Source organism: Prionailurus viverrinus, chromosome A3 (genome assembly GCF_022837055.1).
Source record: "Prionailurus viverrinus isolate Anna chromosome A3, UM_Priviv_1.0, whole genome shotgun sequence".
NCBI classification, from domain to species: Eukaryota; Metazoa; Chordata; class Mammalia; order Carnivora; family Felidae; genus Prionailurus; species Prionailurus viverrinus.
The window spans coordinates 121,441,002-121,463,564 of NC_062563.1; the positions used below are offsets into that span (position 1 = coordinate 121,441,002).

The 22,563-nt window shown below is 40.9% G+C and overlaps 1 protein-coding gene across 8 annotated transcripts in view; it reads right to left on the reverse strand.

The window, feature by feature from the left end:
- Positions 1 to 11,169: 11,169 nt before the first annotated feature.
- NCOA1 (nuclear receptor coactivator 1) overlaps positions 11,170 to 22,563 on the reverse strand; it is a 216,775-nt gene continuing 205,381 nt past the window's right edge. For 5 of the 8 annotated variants that reach the window (XM_047852330.1, XM_047852326.1, XM_047852328.1 and 2 more), the window contains 3 exons: positions 19,990 to 20,173; positions 16,050 to 16,139; positions 11,170 to 12,220 (listed from right to left, as the gene is read on the reverse strand). In XM_047852330.1, the coding sequence (XP_047708286.1) occupies positions 12,050 to 12,220; positions 16,050 to 16,139; positions 19,990 to 20,173 (445 nt within the window). In that variant the 3' untranslated portion in view covers positions 11,170 to 12,049. Of the gene's footprint in view, positions 12,221 to 12,305; positions 12,363 to 16,049; positions 16,140 to 19,989; positions 20,174 to 22,563 lie in introns of all 8 variants that reach the window. The other 3 variants (XM_047852332.1, XM_047852333.1, XM_047852331.1) reach the window with 3 other exon arrangements.

The following is a 22,563-nucleotide window of genomic DNA, read 5'->3' on the forward strand; positions in this document are numbered from 1 at the left end:
ATTGCTGGGGGGCTGAGGGCAGAGCCGATTCCGGGAAGCCAAGTGAATAAGAGATTCAAGGAGGGGAGAGCAATCGAGTGCAGCATAGAATTTCAGTGTATAAGTACTGAAAACATTTAGCAGTTGGGAACATGCTGGTGAACTTGCTGAAAGCAGTTGAAATAGCATATGAGGGTGGGACTCTGACTGCCATCTGTTGAGACAAAAATGGGAGGGGAGGCAAGAGGTGAGGACTATTCGAGAAGCTCTAATGGGAGAATGATTGAAAGGGGGTTGGAAAGGTGAATGCTGGGTCCCATAGGGGGAATTTTCTTAGACGTTTGAGCAAGTTTATGGGTGAGGAGAGGGAGAGTAAGGAGAAGAGAGATTGAAGTTACTACATAGAATAACCGATAAAGTCCAGAAAAAGTGGGAAGAGGTGGAGTTAAGGACATAGGGAAGGACTGGCCTTGAACAGAGAGAGAAGGTGGGGGGAGAGAGAGAGAGAGAGGGAGAGAGAGACACAGAGAGAGAGAGACTTTAATGAAACTGGAGGAAAGAAGTGGGGAAATATATATATATATATATATATATATATATATATACACATACACATGAGTTTACAGATTGGAGAAGGGAGAAAGTTGAAGACTATCCTTATTGACTTAATTTTCTTCTATGAAGTAGGAAGTTTATAGCCTTTCATAACACTGAACAAACTTACTGAGCACTGTATTATATGGCAAAGTATAGTGGTTAAGACCTCATACTCTAGTGTCAAATGGCCTGAGTCCAAATCCTGGCTCTCATACATTCAAATGGTGTGAACTCAGACAAGTCAACTTCCCTGAACCCCAGTTCCTTCATTGTACAATAAGAATGTACAGGAGTGCTCTGTGGATTAAATGTGTTAGTATGTACAGGTCCCTTAGGACAGTGCATGGGCACTTGGTGCTAGGACCTAAGCAGCCCTCAAAGAGCTGCCCTCAAAGAGCTTTCAGTCAAGTAAGTCAGTTGTCTAATTCCCTTTCTGCTTGAGAGTGATGCCATCCACAAACCATGAAGCGCTTCCTGCTATTTCCACTCAAGACAATTAGGAAAATGTTTCTAAATGACACTTAAATATTTTTTTAATTCTGAATTCTGCTGTAAGACAGTGATAAAGCCAAGAGAGAGATGAGTGTATATAGCTGAGACAGAACAGCTCAGGCAAGTCCCTAAAGCTGAGATCTGAGGACAAATAGTATAAACTTCTACCCAAGAGGGGAAAGGACAGATATTCATGGTTGATCCCGAGTGAGCGCAAACCAGTAGGAGGGAAGTAGCAGACTTTCTTATTAGTATCAGCCAAGACCATTGTCATTTGAACTAGATCATTGGTTTTCAAAGTGTGGTCCTTAGATCAGCATCACTTGGATACTTATTGGAAATGCAAATTCTTGGGGCACCTGGGTGGTTCAGTCAGTTAAGCTTCTGACTTCAGCTCAGGTCATGATCTTACTGGTCATGAGTTTGAGCCCTGCATGGGCCTCTGTGCTGACAGCTCAGAGCCTGGAGTCTGCTTGGGATTCTGTGTCTCTTTCTCTGTCCCTCCCCTGCTCATGCTCCATCTCTCTCTCTCTCTCTCTCTCTCTCTCTCTCTCTCAAAAATAAACACACATTAAAATAAATAAATAAAAGAAATGGAAATTCTCAGGCCCTACCCCATTCCCACTGAATCAGAAACTCTGGTGCTATCTAGAAGCAGCCTGGTCCCAGGAGGCAGTCAGCCTAAAAGACGAAGAATAAATGTGTGTGATTTAGAACAACATGGAGAGCAAGAATCTGGCACAAATACAGTATATCTGACCTTCCGTACTAAGTTTCCAAAAAAACGAGGTACTTGCCAATAAAACAAAGATTGTGCTGCAAGCCCTAGAATAGGTGATACATCCTTGAAAACAAGAATCTCCTATGCTTTGGTAAGTTTCTGATATGTGAAAAACGTTTTGGAATTAACAAAGGACTTGTTAATGTTAATATGTGCTAATCAATCCTGACAGTTTTGCGATGCAGGCCCCCTTATCTCAGGTTTACAAATTCAAAAAGGCTTTGACTTGCCCAAGATCAAAGTCAGTGGCAGAACTGGCATTGAAAACCAGGTCTTTTGTCATTCCAGTTTTCTCTTAACCTCTCATAGTTGGCTACTAATTTGGTTTTCAGCCATCTAGCTACTAGAAAGTGGTTTGAAAAGGGGTCATGAGTAGTTCAAGTGCTGGGAAGCTGGATCTTCCACTTTAAATTGGTTAATTGGCATTCTGTATTATAAATCAGCCTCCTGTGACTGTGAGTTGTGTGACTCAATACCCTAGAGTCCAATTATCACTGGATGAGCTGACAAGATGGAGTTTCTGAACTGGTAGAGCTGAGAATCAGTGCCTAGGTCACTGCTTCTCGTAGGGCTGGCACAATGCAGAGGGCTCCCCTGGAGGGGCATTTAAAATCACGTTTTATTGTCATTTAATCAACATACATCTTCCCCTACAGATTCTGAGATGCCATCCTAAGAGCGTGCACTGCTTCCTGGTTGAGAATCTTGGCAACAGTGAACCACAGTTACTGTTTGGAAGGTGTTAGCGTGGAAAAATGGCTGAGAACCACATCGTTTGGCTATGATTGCCTCACAAGTTTTAGCTGTCCTCTGTTGTTAAGCTTAGCACATCTCCAAACTTCTCCTTTACTTAAGATCCAGATATAGTATGTCCTGAATGCTGGCCCAAACCCAGTTTTCAGCTGTGGGGGTTTTGCAAGGGCCAAATAGGTGGTGGCACCCAAGTTCGGAACGTAGTTTCTTGGTAACTATATGATGAAAAGCAGATGGAGGAACAAAATGTCACTTTTATTATCAATGGGTTGGAAGATACAGCTTTATATGATAGCCTAAATGGGCTTGGGAATTTCCTGTCCTAAGGAAAGTGAGCAGGCAGAGCAGATATCACCAGAGTTGCTCCTTCCTACTGGTTCTGTGGAAAAATACAAATAGAACAAATCCCCTATATTCAGTCTATCAAACTTTGAGAGATTAGTTCCACCCAACTGAGAAACGTGGACCAAAGGCAATCATCCACCAAGTAGGTTATTTGTACAGCCCGCACAAGGAAGAGTAAGGGCTGGGGGAGGGGCAGCTAGGAGCACTGTGTTCCTTAACTCACTCTATAAAGACAGAAGTGGGGATAAAGCATTCTGCCTCCTCCCCAGCATGGGATGTAAGGAATTCCGAAGAAGTGCCAATGATCCAAGAGGAAGACTGATGTGACGATAGGTACAGGATGTATCTGCTGTGAGTGGGGAGGAAAGCTGGGACCTTAGTAAGGAGGTTGCATGAGATGATCAAGGCAGCTGGGATGATGTGGCTGCAAAAATGACTATTTTATAAAAGTTTGCAAGTTAAAAAAGAAAATGAACAGGGAAGATGCGGCGTAAAATTTAGTACAGGCGGGTGTCTAATGAATTACTTTAGATTTGAAAACAAAGCAAAATTGAGCAGGACCAGCTCTTCAGGAGTGAGGAAAGGAATTCCAGGTAGGACATTTGTTCTGTTGGAGAAAGGTCTTCTTGTTCATCGACCTATTCCATGTATCCGTTTTCAAGTTGTCACTCGCCTTCCAGAGGCTCTGGTTTTAAAGGCCAATTAATAGGTATTTCACAAAGACCCATCGTCCTCTTGTTTAATTTCATCATGAATCACTTCTCAGAGGTATTATATTGTAAATGAAAGATGCAGCAGGGCATTCTATATACAGATAGTCCCTCATTTTTTCTGGTTGGATTTACAATGGTTGGGCTTAAAATTTTTCAAAATTTTTCTTGGTGCAAAAGCAATATGCACTCAGGATAAACTGCACTTTGAATTTTGTATTTGGTTATGTTCCTGGGCCAGTGGTATGCAGGTACAACACTGTCTCACCACGCTGGGAGGCAAACCACAACTCCATCAGCCACGCGGTCACGAGGGTGAATAATCAACACACTGACGCTTCTGTATCCACACATGCAACCATTCTGTTTTTCACTTTCAGCATTCAGTAAAATTTTATTGGATACTGAACACTTTATTATAAAATAGGCTTTGTGTTAGGTGGTTGTGCCCAACTATAGGCTCATGTATGTTGTTCTGAGCACATGTGAGGTAGGCTAGGCTAAGCTATTCTGTTCGGCAGGTTTGGTGTAGCAAATGCATTTTCAGCTAATGTGATTTTCAGCTTACGATGGATTTATCAGGACATAACCCCATCACAAGTCAAGTAAGATCTGTACTCATTTGGGGAGGGAAAACTGGGAGATTGTCTCTCCTGATTTGCCTTTTCTAGTTTTTCAATTAAGACTGTAGTCAACCAATCAGCTGATTTTCAGCGGGGAAGTAATTTCTGAGAAAAGTAAAATATTTAATAGAAGCATATATCATCTATAAACATAAAGCTTGGGAGCGTGATAAAGTATTACTTTTGAGCAACTTACGTGTACATTAACTTTTTAAAAATGTTTTCATTTATTTGAGACAGCAAGAGAGAGCACGTGAGGGAGGAGCAGAGAGAGGGAGAGAGAATCTCAAGCAGGCTCTGTGATGACAGCGCAGACTTGCTCCATCTCACAAACCGTGAGGTCGTGACCTGAGCTGAAATCAAGACTTGGATGCTTAACCAACTGAGTTACCCAGGTGCCCCTGTGCATTAACTTTTTAAAAACACCATCCTTAAGAAGTGGAAGTTATTAAAGGTAACTGCTAACAGTCTTCAAATTTGGGGGCTCCCGTTTCATGAAAAAAGGGAATGATCATCAGGGTAGAATTAGGAGCTTATTTTGAACTCTTGGACACTTTGCAACTTTTCATTAGCTCAACAATCCAGACTCTGGGAAGACAACTCCGTGCCTGGTCTGTCCATGAGCGCCTTTCCCCTATTTAAAACATTGCTTCTGAATCTATTTCTTCAATTAGCAGATAAGAGATGTGGAACTCTTCTTTAAAAAGCTTACAATTTGGTGGAGGAGAGAAATAGATGTACATATAACCAAGTGCCAATGAAGGCCCTGCAGCAAGACAGTACAGAAGAGGGGGCTAATTTAAGTGTGAGGACCAGGGAGGGCTTCTTGGAAAGAACATCTAAACCGAAGCTTTGAAGGACAAGGAAGGAGGAGAAAGAAGGAGCACTAAAGCCTGAGGAAAAGGAATGAATATGGCAACGGAAGTGAGGACAAAGGCAGTAAATGTCAAGATAAAGACCAGCTCAGTGTGGCAGGATTGTTTGTTCAGAGAATGTAGAGGGTAATAAAGCTTAAAAGGCAGGTTGATTTCAAATCAACTCCAGGCAAGTCGTCACTAAAAGAATCTGAAGGTTGTGTTCAGAAAGATTTCTCTGATGATTGTGTGAGAGATAAAGGTAAAAGGCGTGGGGGTGGTTACTGTAATCCTCCAAAGAAAGAAAACTAAGTCCTGAGTTCAGTTTGTGATTAATGGGGATAGAAAAGAGAAGGTAGCTCTAAGTTAGCACTACAGAGGTAACTGTTGGCAATTTGGGGACATGAGTGGGAGGAAGTTGTCGAAAACGACCACTGACATGATGGTGATGCAATTAACCCAGATAAGGGACACAAGAACATGTTTGTGGGGAAGTAGGTGATTTGGTGTAGGGCTTTGAGTTTGAGGGGCTGGGGTGGGTGGTGGTGGGATCCACCCATGTGGTAATGTTCACCAGCTGGAAATTTAGGCCTGGATCTTGAGAGCGATCTTGGCTAGAAGAGTGGACTTAAATTGCAGATCATTATAAGTGGTATTGAGATTTAAGAAAAAGATAAAATTGTTCAGGGAGAGGATAGGGACTTGTTTGAGAACTATCATTCTCACACAAATTTCAAATATGAGAAAAAGAGTACTTTAGCAAACTCAGAATTAGTACCCAGTTTTACTTTCAAAATGGAAACCCTCACAAGCTTCTAAGAACAACTGTTGACTCATTGGGATTCCCACAGTTTTTATGTGTCACTAAGGAGCTATTGTCTCTGATAGGTGTGCTGTGCAGTGGAAACTGGCAGATTTCATCACAAAACCCCACTGTTGGCTCTTGTGTCCAGAGCTTCTCAGCCACCTGACCAGAAATCTGAGTTTCCGTCTCACCATCTGTAAAATGGGGCTATGACCTACTGTAATTGCTTCAGAGGATTTTGAAGATCAAAGGACATCCTGTATGTGAAACTGCTCTACAAACTAAGAAATTATTAGCACAAAGGGTATTAGCCTCGCATATTGCCTAGCAGAGTAGAAATGAAAAGTATTTAACAGATGCAGACTTTCTGTTAGGAAGGAAGTATCTTCAGGAAAATATCTGTGTACTTTCCACACTGCCTATCACAAGGTCTGTACTCAACAGCTCATCAGAATGGAATAATAAACCTTGGTGTCAAGTTTTGCTTTATTCTGCACCGTAGGGCCTCTGGGCATTAGAGCGGGAAGAAAAGCTGATAGAACAGAAATTATTCCTTTAAGGAGTGCCTTGCTGGCTCAGTCCGTAGAGCATGTGACTTTTGATCTCAGGGTCGTGAGTTCAAGCCCCCTGTTGGGCATAGAGATCACTTAAACGAAAAAAAAAAAAGCTAACTTTTATTTAAAAAAATATTCCTTTATACATTTTAGTTCTTTTCTCAAGCCAATGTCTCAGGATACCTGTGGGCAGTGGTTGGTTCTGCCAGCTGCATAAACTACCAGAGTTCTGAGACAAGCACAAATGATTAGACCAGAGCCAAACTCCAGCAGAGGAAAAAGATTCTTTGTTTGAAGAAGGCTCCAGAGCCAGTGAAAAGTGAATGCTGGCTTTCATGATCTGACCCAAGAAACCAAATTTCCTGGGAGGAATTGTGGGCTCTGCCTCACAAAAGTGATCCTCTGTCACTTGTTTTACACCCACTGCATAAGGAACCCACATTTTCCAAAATTCTTTTTTTTTTTAATGTTTTTATTATTTATTTTTGAGAGAGAGAGAGAGAGAGCGAGCGAGCACTAGCAGGGAGGGGCAGAGAGAGAGAGAGAGAGGGAGACACAGAATCTGAAGCAGGCCCCAAGCTCCAGGCTGCGAGCTGTCAGCACAGAGTCCTATGCGGGGTTAGAACTCAAGAACTGTGAGATCATGACCTGAGCCAAAGTCGGGCACTTAATGGACTGAGCCACCAAGAGATGCCCCCAATATTCTTTCAAGCTAAGGGAATGGCCCTGCAGTTTCATGGGCCCCTTCTTCATCTCCTGTTTAGATATGCATGATAGAGTGCCTCTCCCCAAACTGGCAGGACAGCCTCTGGACTTTACAGCAAAGCTGGGCCCCAGTGAAGCCTCCAAAGGGCAGGATTGGACTGCCTCCAGAGAAGGGCCAGGTCCTCTCTTCTCAGTCCTTGACTTCTCACCCTGCTTTCCATGGCCTGTTTTTAAAAGTTGTTTCATGTAAGAATGCACTGCCTAAGGTTACACAGTGAGAGTAACGTCTGCAGACTCTGAATCAGTCCTACATCATATAGTTGAGGACAGGGAATCCAGAACTTGGCATCAGAAGACTTGGCTTCAAGTTCTAGTTACCCTGATAAACCGTGCTTGTGTCATAAGCTTTCAGTCTGTTTTCTGTTTATATCTCTCTCAAAGGACTGCAGGGATTAAATGAGGCAATGTACTAAAAGCACCTTAGGAATTGTTACAGTACAAAGGTGTTTTCCCTAAATGTTCTTGATATGGTCACCTGCTACAACAGATTACTGTGGCCCATCTGGCACAAAAGATATAAAAGCCTGTACTTCTGGCTGGACAGGGCTAGTTAGGGAAGAGACCTTAGCTACCAGCTGGCACAATTTCCAGGTGAGGGGGTCCCGAAGCCTGGTTCACGTTCCTCCTGGAGCCAAAGGCTGATTTCTTCCCAACGTTTATTTATTTTTGGGGCAGAGAGAGACAGAGCATGAACGGGGGAGGGGCAGAGAGAGAGGGAGACACAGAATCGGAAACAGGCTCCAGGCTCTGAGCCATCAGCCCAGATCCCGATGCGGGGCTCGAATTCACGGACCGCGAGATCGTGACCTGGCTGAAGTTCGGACGCTTAACCGACTGCGCCACCCAGGCGCCCCTGGAGCCAAAGGCTGATTTCAATTACTTTCCAGTTCATCGGCAGACGTAATACTAATAACATGTTTAGGAGAACTCAGACTAGCAATTAAAAAACCCCAGCTCTCTGAGGCTCCTTCCTGCCTCCAGGCCTTCCACATGTCCTGTTTGTCAGAATTCTCACCCTGCCCCTCTCTGAGCTACCTCTTCATCCGACAAACCTCACCTCAATGCCACTTCTTCGGTACGGAAACCTTCCTTGACCCTCCAGAAAATAAAAGGTTTCATTCCAGACAAGAAGTTCACAAAGCAACTTCTAACTCTCCTTAGTACATTACACTTAGTCCATTGTGATTATTACTATGGAAGTCCTTTCCCATGTGAATATAAGCTGTGGGAAGGCAGGGTTCGTGTCTGTCTGGATTCTTCCACATCTTAGTACCTTGGATAAAGACAATAAAATATGTTAAATGAGGCCAGAGTTTTGGGTTTCCTTAATCTTGCTAAGAGCTCTTGTGGCAATGAAAATAAAATATATAAAGAAAACTAATTTAGGGCTGGCAGGCAAGGTTCTGGATAGAGGAATGCTTCCTTTGGCAGTTTTCTCCAATAAAAAGAATTTATGGGCTTAATTACATCATCAAGATCTTTTTCAGAGGTACAGGAATGGCCAAGGATCAAGCTTGCTCCGAATTATTCACTTTTTTCAAGTGGAGCTGCTCTCCTGGGAAGAGTAGTTCATGTCAAGGAGGAAATCAGCACAGTTTCCTTTGTAAATAGGCAACTGTCCTTTTATTTGCTTTGATTTTCAGGGCCCAGGAGACTATTTGGAGGTACAAACCTATCTTGGCAAAACCATAAAGAAGATGAAGTTCTTCTATATCAACCTCACTCTTCCCTCAATTGTTCCTATTTGTTTTTCTAATGGCCTTCCCACCCCTACATTAGCATAAATTTAAATCAACGTTCAGATTCATCTAAGAGATGTATCATTTCTACCTGACCCCAACTTCGAGAAAAAAGGTTTTCTTCTCCCAGAAGCATGACGGCAGAGAGCAGCCACCAAATCCGTGTGTATTTATACATAGGAATGTGTGTGGAATGCCTTCTAGAATCACATTTGCTTACCCTCCTTACCCTGGCCTACTTAGCCAAGCATTGGTGGGTTTAAAACCAAGCATTGGTGCTTTACAAACACATCAACAAGAGACAGGGGCTGCCTTTTACAAAGTGCAAAGACAAAATGAAAGAGCCTCCTTAAGTAAGAGTCAACATCTCTGCAATCTGCATACTAATCATAAATGTCAGTATATAAAAAACAATGACCGAGAGAGTGAGAGCGAGAGAGACAGAGAGACAGAGAGAGAGAGAGAGAGAGAGAGAGAGAGAGAGAGAGAGATGGTGTCTTGTAGCTATGGGGGGCTGCCCCGACTAGATCTCCTGGGTCCAGAAACAGCAAAACCAGTGTGTTTAATCATCAAATGGCCAGAGCTAAAATTTCCTTATGGCCCACTCTCATGACTTTACTTTGACCTTTTCAGTTTTCAACTGGTTCATATCAGGGTGACTTCGAGGATAGTTGGCTTCAGGGATCCCTTCTTTTATGATCCTTTAATTACTCATTAGTCACTGGGGCTTTGGCAATTCCTGCAGGATGTAGGTTTCATTTCTTCCCTGTAAATGAAGAGGCAACCCAGGAGGTTGTTAAACAAGTTCTATTCAGTAGCTGGAAAAGTGAATTTCCTGTGGAATGACAGGAATTACATAGAAGCAAGCAATTTTATTTTCCTCAAATGTAGCAATAATTTTAATCTGTACATACATAAAACAAACAGTGCAATTATAAAACCTTGAAGGTGACATGCATACTTTCAGGTGCAGTTGGGATGGGAGGATGTTATTAGCATCTCCAATTTTCCTTACCGCTTTTAAAAACTAGTTCCTTATGCAAAAGCACTGAGGCAGGAAACTTCATCTGGAATGCTGAAGTTAAAGGTGAACTTCCTGAAGTCTGCGCATCTAAATATCACAAACAAAACAGAAATGACCTCCTAGAGCAGTTTGGTAAGGACTAGAGTAATATGGCTGGGCGTTCAAGCTGGGAATGAATGAAATCAGGGATGCATTTTCTGAAAAACTAAAAGAGATAATGTTTGTAACTGAGTGTCCTATTTCTGTTTCATAGTTGCTACCCATGTAAGCCCTTCCAGCAATCTTTTTATTCCATATAGTTTCTGAGTAGATGCTGTCAATGGAGTTATTTGTAACTAGGGGTGGTGAGATGCAGAAAGGAGGACCTGGGAAAATGGCTTCTTCCTTGGTGTCTGAGTCCATGCTCCTCTTCCGCTGTTCGTTCTTATGGTCTCTTCCCTGCTGTGGAAGCAGAGGTAGCTGGCGCACGATGTCAGATGCTGTCATCATTCACAGGCCCGGGGTGCAGGTAAAGGCGAGTGATGGGGGGATCTACCTTTGCTTCTTCCACAATACCTTTCTCAAGCTTTCCTGGCCTTGCAGTGGAACTTCTAGAACTAGAGGCAGTTCACTGGGTCCTTGACTCACAGGCCAGGATGAGACAAGACGTGGCAGAGTGACAAGACACAAAGGGAAAATACGGTACCAGTTAGCCTCAGAGTAGGATAGAGAAATTTGTATTTGCGCTGATGAAAATTCAAATCCCCAAAGTCAATCTAAAACAAATGAAGATTTTTTTGAGTACTGATTTTTCTCTGTACAAGTAGCCTGTGCACTTCTGGTGTTAATTCCTTGCACTGTCTCAAGTTAGATGATCCCAGGGACACTCTAGGGCAGTAGGCTCTAGCTCATCTGGAACAGCTCTTTCTGGCAGTGGCATTTTGATTTGAACCTCAAAGTAAATCCATACATGGCATCACAGTTATTAAAATAAGAAATCTTACTAGCCAAATGTAACTGCAATTCAATCAATGATATATTCACACACAAATTTAGAAAAATCAAGAGTATGATAATAAAACCATAAAATTAAACAGGAGGAAATCAATTTCTACAAGAAATCAAGTATATTTACAGTGAGATTTAAAGGGAAAAATAAGCTACTTGGATCATAAATTTAACTTTATTTTAAATAACTTTAGCTACCTTAGCTGTTAATACAATAAAAGCAGAAAGAACAGGCTGCCTTTTTTTTCCAGATTTAATCAGAAAATTGTTATCTACAATAATTGACAGAACTTGTTTCTTGTCCTTCACCCATCTCATCAAAAATTATTGCATTTTCCCCCAAACTGTATTTTTTGGATTCCTCTGTGAATATACTCATTTCGTCCTCATTCCTGGAGGCATCTTGGTTTAAATCCATCTTTAAAAAAAGGAGAAGGGGTACATATGGGAGGCAAAATATTCTCTTGAAGCCAACAGATATAGAGTTGCTAGAAGAAGCTGATTGTACACACAAGCTGCCTGGGGTCGGGAAGGGGAGGGCTGTTGATTCAGACACACGTGACAGCCTTTGGTGGACGGGCACAGGCAAAGCCCCACCGGGCCCTTGGGCCCTTCTTCCTCGTCAGGGTCAGGACTGAGCCAGCAGGGGCGGGGCTTCATCTTCCCCTTGGAACTCGTCGTTTTGGTTCTCCTCCAAAAGCCTTCATCCAGATAAGAAGCCAATGACTGATTACAAAAATAAGAATAATTAAATTTGGCTCAAGAAATAGATTGTCCAACTGTTCTGCCTTGTTATTTTTTTTTCAATATCCAAGGCCTTTACAAAGAAAGAAACAAAAACACCTCTCAATCTTCCAACAAAAGTGAATTCCTTTGTTGTTTTTTTTTTTTTTTGTTTTTTTGTGGGTTTTTTTTTGCTCCAAATGCTACGACCTGAAGAATGGCTGCAGATTGAGATATCAAAAATCTCAGAAAAATATATAATATATTTGTATATCTCTGTATGTCTATTATTTAAATTTCACATTCCTTTAAAAGTGGTTATTCAGTCAGTAGCTGCTGAAGGAGGCTCTTCTGCTGGGCCTGGGGGGTCTGTGGTCCTGCCGTGGGTTTTTGAGTTCCCAGTGGACCAGGCTGGTTCAGGTAAGGGTCCCCGCCTACCAGATTCACTGTACATTGGACGTCAGCAAACACCTGAACCTGTTGCACCTGCTGAAACACAAATAAAAGATGTGTTTAGACAGAAGGGCCTGCCCCCCCGGCTTATGAGTGGGTACTACTTGAAGTGGAAACTCACTAGAGCATTCCTCTAGTCTGTAGTCACCACAGAGAAGAACTCTTCTGTCTTCTTGTCCTACAAAAAGAAAATCGCTGCACTCATTTTGCTCAGGGTTCTGGAAAGTTCACACTTTAAAAATAAAATCAAAATTGGAATGGTCAAGCCTCCTACAGGGTTGCCATCAATAATGAAAATGAGCATCATTGCTAATATTGCCAAGATTGGGAAAAGCCCAGTTTCAGAGTCTGGGTGTCCAGTGGTGGGTTTAAAAATATATGTGTATATATAACTGGTTACAAAAGCATTCTATGGATGACTTTAGTGGGATAAAAAAAAAAAAAAACTTTATGATGTTAGAAAATTAAGGGCTTTAACCCAGTATTAGCAAAATAAAAACCACCACAACTCAGTAACAGGACATAGTGAATGTCCAGAAGATTTGTGTAGTATCTAAATATACTCTTACATAGCTCTTTTACATGTTGCCTTTAGAATTACAGCAAAATATTAGTAGAACAATTTTATATTTAACTTATTTTTCCTGATAGACAATTCATTTAAACACATGAGCTAAAAATAACAGTAAATTACTAGCTGAGAACAGTGTGAATTTTCCCTTTAGCTACTTTCAGTAATAATACATGTATTCCTTAAAAATGTTTAAAGTTGCATAGTTCTAGCATTTTCTATTGGGAAAACAAAGCCAGAAGTTAGTTTTTACAACCATCCTTATTAAAAAGTCATTTGTGGAACTGATTAAAGCCAGTATCACACTTGTGAATGTTCCAGACCAAGAACGGAGATGCTTCTAAGGCATCCAAGTACATCTAATAGTGTCTCAAGCGTTTGGCAAACTTGTGCTTCAGGTTTAATAGGTACATGAAGTATTTTAGATTAGTGATGCATTTTTCAGTCATTCATCACTAATTTATGTCAATTACACTCAGCTTTTTGGGAAAACTTTTCTATCCTAATAGAATAAAAGTTGTTTTCATCACCCTTTATTGGCCATATGTCAAATGTCCCGACCCCCAACTGGTGTATCAGTCCAGCTCCCGTCTTCTCCTCTTGACCCATCTATACCTCCACACTGCTCTCCCTCAGAGAAGGCAGACAGCCCTGAGCTGTCTTCTCAACCTGCTGGACTAAACTTTTATTTAGATTAGCATCCCTTTCCTCTTTATCCTCTTCTCTGCCTGTTTTCTCCAGTTTTGATTCTTGACCCCACAGGCTCCTATCTGTCTTCTTTTGGGTTCTTTCCTGTGCATCTAACATACACCAACTCTCTGTCTGAGTCTAATTCTCTGGCTTTCTCTGTGCCCTCTCCTCACCTCTGTTCTCTAACTTCTCTTTCCTACAGCTCCACCCCTGGCTTCCTCTCTCTCCATGTCAACAATCCCCCTACTAGTCTCCCTCCTGTTTCTCTATAGTCTGTTCTTTTCCAGTTCTCTCCTGTCTTGCCTCCTCCCCATCTCCACTCTCCAAATACAGGTAGTCCTCAATCCTCCCTGAGCCCTCCTCTCTTGGTTCTCTTCCTTCTCCTTTTCTGTATATCTGTTTCTATATTTCTATTTAACTTGCTCCCAAGCTTCTGTTTGACAAATACAAAAGCACTGGAGCAAATAGAGATCACATGATGGGCTATAAGAAAAAGAAGATTCTGCCACTGAAACTTAGCATGAGCACAAGCTGTAGTGCTTGGAGGTACTGATTTAAAAAAACCAAAAAAACAGCATGTAAAGTTTCACATTTATGTGTTTCAACATATAAAATACTGGGCCACAGTACAAGGTGTTTCTGTCCCCAAACACTTAAAAACATTCTTAATGAAGGCATGATCAAACGAACTAGAGAGAATATTTTGCTTCTTTAAAAAGAATGTTTTTAAGATAGTCTATTTTGAAATTAAAAAAAAATCAAAAAGATTAAACCAAACTTTAGCCATTTTGAACTGCTACTTAAAAACAGGTGCCTGAGCCCAGACGTCTGAGGACTTCAGATGCTGCCACACCTTCACAGACAGGCAGAGCAAGACGCGTGCAAGCCCTACGATTTGTCAGGTGAGAGGAACAGCATGAGAGCAGGGTCCCAACCTTTTAAGATTCTCCAGCAGAGTTTTATATCAATGCAATTGCTGTCTCAGAGCTCAAGAACTTTTAAACTTGGTTGTTTAGTTTTCACTAGTCTGCCGAGCTGCCCAGTATATGTCTCTGTAGGTGTGAGACCTTGAATACCTTCCAGTGAATGAAGACTTCACTTCCCCCATCACGGAATCCCCTCTTCACTCTCATAGGCCTCAGATCCTCTTTCTTGATGCCCCGACTATGGACACGGCTCCTGACTGGTTTTTCTCTTCCTGGGGAGGCTGTCCAGTACTCCTTCTGTCCCTCAAGATGAAGCCTGGGCTAGTGCTTATATCACTGTGCCCCCTCTAGGGGACACTTCATCTGTAGGACTCAGTCCAAACCCCTGAGTTTAGCATTCAAGGCCTCCAGAAATTTGCCCCAATCTATTTTTACCGATTTTATTTCCTATAAAATCTTATTACAAACCCTTTACCTTCAGTGGATTTGGCTTCCCAGGACCGTGCTAAGGTATTACTGTTTCCCTGTCTCGGCTCCCTCTACTCCCAATGCCCTAGATTTCCCAGCTCACTCCTTCCTTCAGCCTCTGACACTTTCTACTTCATTTTGCCTTGTTAACTGTCCTCAAGGCCCAGTTCAGCTCCTGTGTAAATGCTCTTCTGACCCTCACAGCATTTTCTCTTTTAAACCTAATGGTTCCTGTCACTTGTAATATAAATTTGAGTTTGCCTTCTTTGGTTATGTGACAATTTATGTGCATATGTCTACATGTTTTATCATTCAAGTGATATGGCAGAAAGAGCATGAACTTTGGTTGTTAGAAATACGTGGGTTTGAACCTCAGCTCTGCCCCTTTCTAGCTTTGTGAACTGTGTGCGTGGTTAAATCTCCTCAGGTTCTGTTTCTTCATCTGTGGAAAACTGGAATGCTACTTCCTTCATAGGGTCATAGGGAGGCTTACATGAGATAAAGCAGACAGTGCTTAGCACAGTGCTGGGCAAATTGTAAGTGTTTCACAAAAGAAACTTCCTTTCCTCATTTCTCCCCCAAAGTTCACCTAAAGGGCAAACATGTCTCGTGTTTCATTGTATCTTCACCTTACCATAATGCCTGTACAATATTTTTAAAATACACATTTAGTAAGACACTAACGACCAAACCAAAGTTACTAAAGTGAACTAAAACACCCACAATCTCTAAATTTATGTTAATATAGGAAGGTGGCCATCCTTGCTATTTGAATTGTTTTGAAAGAACTTCTAAAAGGAGGCAGAGTACACAGCAGGCATTCTGTTTTGTCTGAATTTACTGAGATCTTTTGAGGTACTTGGATTACACATGAGTTTTAGAATGGTGCTTATTTACAAAATAACAATTAGTGGCCACCATTTGTGATCCCTTTATCCTGTTTAACCACCGGATTAAACCTTTGGAAAGCTTCTCTCATTTAACCCTTTCAACAGTTCTCTAAGCAGGTAACTTGTTGGTTCTGTTGGTTAGATAGCAGCCCAGGGAAGTCCTCTAACATGCCCAGGAGGACATAGCTAAGAAGAGGAGAGCCAGGACTCACATCCAGGTCTGACTCCCAAGGTCAGGCTCTTAACCATGATGCTGAACAAAGTTTCCTGTGTATCTAGAGTACACTTGGCAGCTCTGGGTTTAGAATTTTCTTACTGACCTGGGTTCCATCTGTTTCTGTTTTGAGAAGGTCAGTGGATGAGAGCTGGTTGCAGTAGAGGCCTGTGTGTCTCAGTGCTGGATCATTTATCTATTAAAGATAAGTACAAGACCAAATTACAAGCAAGTTGTTTAAGTTGAAGACCAAATTCTTCAATGACAAATAATCTCACTGACAGAAAATAGGAGTGCAGCAGGAATAAAGAGCTTAGCAATTTACTATGTTGTTATAAGTCAGGACAGTGGTTCCCTTTGCAGGGGTGAAGAGTGACATGAAAGTAGCATGAGAAGAACCTCTGGGTGCTGCTGATAATGTTTTGTTTCTTGATCTGAATGGTAGCTTTAAAGAAGTGTTCAGTTTGTGAAAATTCACTGACTTGTATATTTTTCTGTATATTCTATTTATACAATACTTCAATAAAAGTTATATTCACACACACACACACACACACACACACACACACACAAGTTAATTAGCAAACGACTTCTTTTTGTCATTAAGAGAAAATCAGATTAATCCGATTTATCCCCTGCCTGAATCAGCGAAAGAACTGGATAAAATATATGAAACGAAGACACTCAAGACACTGGACAAACCCAATGAAGGAGAGTGACTCCTAAGAGCTGGGAAACAATGGAGATGAGTCCTATGATTGCCCCAGCCTACAAATACAGAGAATTTCCAGGCTGCAGCCAGCATGGGGACAGGGAACCCAGGCAGAGCCCGGCAGGCTCCGTGAGTGGAGAAGACACAGCTGGAAGTCTGAGATGGTCAAGGCAGCTGGAATTCAGAGGTCAGAATATCAGAGGAGTGGGAGCTACACAGAGAGGAAGCTCGGAAGATCTGCAGAGGGACCCCTTGAGCCTGCAACTTAGTACTGATCTGTTAATGGCTTTTAGGGAACTACCCAAAGCAGAGGGAAGAGTCACCTGTGAAGATGCTGATGGAATAATTCCCAAAGGTCACACAGAGCTGGCAATAGGTCCTGACCTCACCAGCCAGAGTGGAAAACGTAATTCACATAATATTAGGTAGTGTATTAGAAAGGCTTTGCCTCAGCAGTAAAGGAAAACGAGCCCTATACTAAATGCTGCTCTGGTCCCATTAAACAAAAAAGGAAGACCTGAAAGGACCAAACTGTTTCAAGTAACTTAACCAGTCCCAGAACAAAGCTCAAGCATGTAGGAGTATCAACGAGGTAAAATTCACATGTGTGGCACCCAGTAAAAACTTACCAGGCATGCAAATTAGCAGGAAAATATGATCCATGATGAAAAGAAAAGTCAATCAATTTGAAACCAACCCCAAAATGATGCAGATGATAGAACTGACAGGCAAGAATATTAAGACAGTTATTATAATAACCATATTTCATATGTTCAAGAAGATAAGAGGAAAGACTAAACATGTTAGAGGTATGGAAGATATAAAAGAGGTCCAAACTGAACTTCTGGAGATGGAAAACAGAAAACCTGAGAAGAAAAATACACTGAATAAAACTAACAGGTCAGACATTGAAAAAGAAAAGATTAGTGAATTTAAAGTTACAGCAATAGAAACTATCCCAAATCAAACACACAGAGAAAAAAAAAAAATTGACCTTGCATCCCTCCCCCTCAAATCTGCAAACCCAGGGAATCTGTGATCTGGGGGACAACTTCAAGTGGCCTACTTTGTATGTGTGTGTGTGTGGGGGGGGTGTGTGCGTGTGTGGGGGAGTCTCTGAAGGAAAGGGGGGTGGGTGGTGACAGAAAAAATATTTGAAGAAACAATGGCCAATGTTTTTCCAAATTTGATGAAAATTATACATCCATAAATCAGGAAGCTCACTGAAGTCCCAGCACAAGAACCATGAACACAATCACTAAGGCATATGGTAATCAAATTGCTTAAAACCAGCGACAAGCAGAATAATCTTAAAAGCAGCCAGAGAGGGAAAAATCAATCGTGTACAGAGGAACAAAGATAAAATGCCAGCAGATACCTCATCAGAGACACTGCAGTGAAGCAACGTCTCCAAAGTACTGAAAGCTAAAACTAAAGCCAACCTAGAATTCAGGGAAAACTTTCAAAGATGAAGGTGAAACAAAAGGTTTCTCAGACATACAAGAGCTGAAGAAATTCATCAGCAGCAGACTATAAAAGATGTTAATGTTAAATGAAGACCTTCAGGCAGAAGGAAAACGATACCAAGCTGGAAATTTGGATCTACACACAGGAAGGAAGAATACTGGAAATGACTACATGGGTAAATACAGGAGCCTTATTTAAATTAAAAATATATATCTAGTTGTTTAAAGTAAAAGCATGTGGGGCATATGACATACGTAGGCACAATATGTACGATAACAACAGCAGAGGAAGGGAGAAATGGGAACAGCTGTGAGGTTCTTATATAAGAGGTCATATAATAGCGCTTGAAGGTACATGGCGATAAGTTAAAGATGTATGCTCTGAACTCTGAAGCAACCGCTAAAATAACAAAATGGAGGTACATATAGTTAATAAGCCAATAAAGGAGATAAACTGAATTAAAGTGTTCAATTAAACCCCCAAAAGGCAGGAGATGGAACAAAGAGAAAACAAGATGAGATATTTAAATTCAGCCATACCAATAATCACATTAAATGTCAATGGGCTAACCACTCCAATTAAAAGGTGCAGATTGTCGAACTGAATAGGAAAGCAAGACCCAGCTATATAAGAAATACGCTTTAAGTGTAATATTCTTTTACCTAATTCATTATATTTTTCATTATTTTGTTTTAATCTTCTGGAGATAGTGAAAAATTCTAATAACTGAATAATAAGGACAAGAACAAGAAACAACACTATTTAGGTCTTCTAATTTGCTATAGGAAATAAATCACTAAGTTATTGATTTTTTCCCTGCTAAACTCTTAAGGGACTTATTATATAAAGTGGGGGGGATGAGGAATGGAAAGTTAAAAAAAATTTTTAATAAAAAATATTCTATAGAAAAGGTAATCAGTGTTCACATGTTTGTAAGATTTGCTATAAATTATAGCTACATGGTCACAGTCTAGTCACCAGTCTCCTTTGTGGTTGCTGAAAATGAGAATAGCAACTATAGGCAGTTACCCCAATGACCTTAAACATCATTTTGAATTTAGTCATTCTATCCTTAAAAATCTTCAGGAGGCTCCAGGATAAACTCTAAAACATTCAGATGGCTTGCGAGATCCCTAAAAAGCTTACCACATAAATTCTGCTTTAAACATAATATAAATGTCCCCTTAACATTCATTAGACTTTCAACCTCTATTCCTGCCTAGATTATGCTGTGGCAACCGGTCTTGAATATTCTTTTCTATTCTCTTGCTTTAGGCAAATCTTCCAAGAAGCCTTTCCTAATTAGGCGTTTTTCTTTTAAACTCTCAGTAGTTAATTGTACATCTTCCTAATCTGACATAAATATGTATGGCGCTAGGGAGGCCCATCTCTTACACAGAGGTTTTGTCCTATTATTCAACTGATCCTTTGTTAATGTCGTGTCTCCCCAACTTGTCAGTATTATCTCCCACAGAACTACCTTTGTATATAGTAAGTAGTGAATAAATGTTTGTTGAACTGAAAGGGAAAAATGAAGAAAATGTGTTCAGAAGATAAAGGGGTATGCTCCAAGCCAATATATTATATGTATCATTTTATAATAAATCTAAAACACTAAAATCTCTTGAGACTAAAATCTTAGGAGGTCTGTCAAAATTTCCACTGTGTATCTTAAGAGAGGCTAACTCAAAAGACAGTGGGAAAAAAATAAAGAAGTGCATCTTCTCCCCCCTAGTGTTACTGAGAAACAATTAACACACATCACTGCGTGGTGTGGTAATTTCTGACAAGCAACTGCGAACATACCTGATTTTCCCTGGAATAACGACTCGTGGTGTGTGGTGTGCATGCCAGCTGTGCCACTTACCTGCTCAGGGCACACAGTGTTCATTCCTGGCATCTGCAAAGAGCTCATCTGCATCTGGCCCATCATCGGGTTCATGTTCTGAACATTTGTGTTTCCACCTGCCATGGACACGGTGATGCTCATATTGTTGTACACTCCGGGCTGCGCAGGCGTGGGCTGGCTCTGGACAGCTTGACTGAACACGCTGTTAACTCAAAAACAATCCCAGTTACATCCACGGATTGTGAACGTGGGGATGATGTGACTGGACTCTGTTTCTTAATTATTAGATAAAATGCGATAGAAAATATTATACGTTTTTAAATGACGTGTAAGACTTTATCTTACTATAATATATAAAGACTGAGTACAATTCGGATGAATTTTGAACTCTGCAGAGAGGATTTAATAACTACATAAAGCTCATTTTAAGTGACAACTATCTGGCCTTGTATCCGAGTTGTTAAGCTCCAATTAGCTGAATAAGAAAGTAAGTTGTCCACATAAGTAAATCTTCAAGATAACTGAAGTTTACTCATTTAACCATCAAAACCATTCTAAAATTTGTTACGCCATTTTATATTCCCAAATAGAGAATGTTCTATTTAAGCAAAATGCCTGGGATATATATCAATCCTCAATAGATGCTCATTGAATAAATTAACAAATTCAAAGATGGCATTCTTGTATTGTCATTGCTTGTATATTTTCTTAGACTTAGCATTTTGTTTCACTTATTCCTTGTCTCTCTGCTCATTCATGGCACATGGCAAGCACTCGGTAAATATCTGATGAATAAGTGACTTATGGACATAGGTTATTACTCGGTGTTGTCAACTGATGAGGTTTAGACTGCTTCTTATTTATGGATTTTTCTGGGATCTACACCAATGTTTTTCTAACTGTAGTCCAGAGAGCATCTGCAAGAGAATTCCCTGGGACTTGTTGAAAACTGGGAGGCAGCTATGCTTACCACTATAGCACCAAGGCCAGGACGTATTAAAAATTGAGACTCCCAGGCCTTACTCCAGCCCTAGTGAATCACAGTTTCTGAGGATGGATACAGAAAGTTGCATTTCTAACTATTTATGCACATTAAGACTCAAGGGACTTTATTCAGTGTTCTATAGCTTGCCATCATTTCTCAAAGTTTCAGCTTCTGGCTGCTTTCAATATGCTATAAACTAAGAGGAATATAACCAGATATATTTATTTGGCAAATGTAAATGTTTAAAGACTTCACAGGTCTTCTCAGGCCTAAAGACAGCTTTATGTCTTTTCTAGAGGCAAAATGCAAAGGCAATTATGTTTTTCAGAGGGCTTGTTTTATGGACTTGCTTCTTCATGGCCTCGTTCTGGACTTTTGTTACACCAAAGATCTTAAATGTTAAACCAGCTTCTTCTCTTAGCTGGTAGAATAGTATGGAATAAACTCCCAAGTAAATACATCTGGAAACTTTATATTTGAACCCCAAAATTCTAAATGATACAGATACACACATCTAAAGGAAAATAATGTGAGTTGTGTCTTTTGTAAGTTCTACAAAACATCAAATGTTTGATGATTATCATCAATTGTTAAACAATAAGCTGCTGGTAAAATTCCACCTATTTTAATGTTAATTCTGGAGAATTTGATTTCTAAAAATCATTTACCCCATCAATTGCTTATCTATTCCTTGCTAGCTCCTGGGAGGTAAGCAGGATGTACTGACATTTATAGTTTCTGGTAGATTAAGGTAATCATACTAAAATTAACAGGCCAAGAAACAGCCTATCCATCATGCCTGAAGAAAAGTAGCAGATTTTCCCCAAGTAATTATAAAACACAAATGCTCAAAGAAAATTACATGCCCAGGAAATGGTCAATAATACATCTTTGAGCCATTAATGTCTGTACAGTGTGTATGCTTGTACAGCGTCCCCACAACTAAAGGTGAGGAAAAACCTATTAGTTTGCTGCCCATTTTCTAATGAGAACATTTCTGCCGCAGACAATGCTCATTTGTCAACGGATACATAAATCACCACTGTGGAGGCTCAAGCTCAGGGCTATGTAAGCTAATGCCTGCAGAAGCTTCAAGGGCTGCAATGATGTCATTCTTAGTGAAAAAAAGTTTAGGATTTAATTTCTTTTCACATTTTATACTTGGGACTTATATTCACTTAAGTTCTTTCAGACTGCTCTTGCCAATAGTTCCATTTCAGTTTCTTCCATTATGAGAAGAAGACCACGCCCTTCTGCAGCATAACTCCCTGTTCTAGGCCTCAGAGGGACTGTAGGCTTCACTGGCACCTTAGGCCTCCCTCCCTCTGCTTTCCTGGCCACCCTGGGGGCAATTACTGCAGTTTCCTTAGGCTAGCCCCAGGTGTTTGGTAGCCCCTAAATCATGGTGCAGGGGGGAAGGTAAGGATGAAGACTTCCGGCCTGAAGTGGCTTCCATAGATACAGGTATTAACAAGCAGGGAGGCGCTCCAGGTCAAATAAGTCTAAAAAGGAAGGGTTAAACAACAGGCCTTCCTAGCCTTTAAAATGCTAATAAGTGCTAGGAATCTTCAGAGCGATTAGTGTTACACAGAAACCTGCACCGTTCC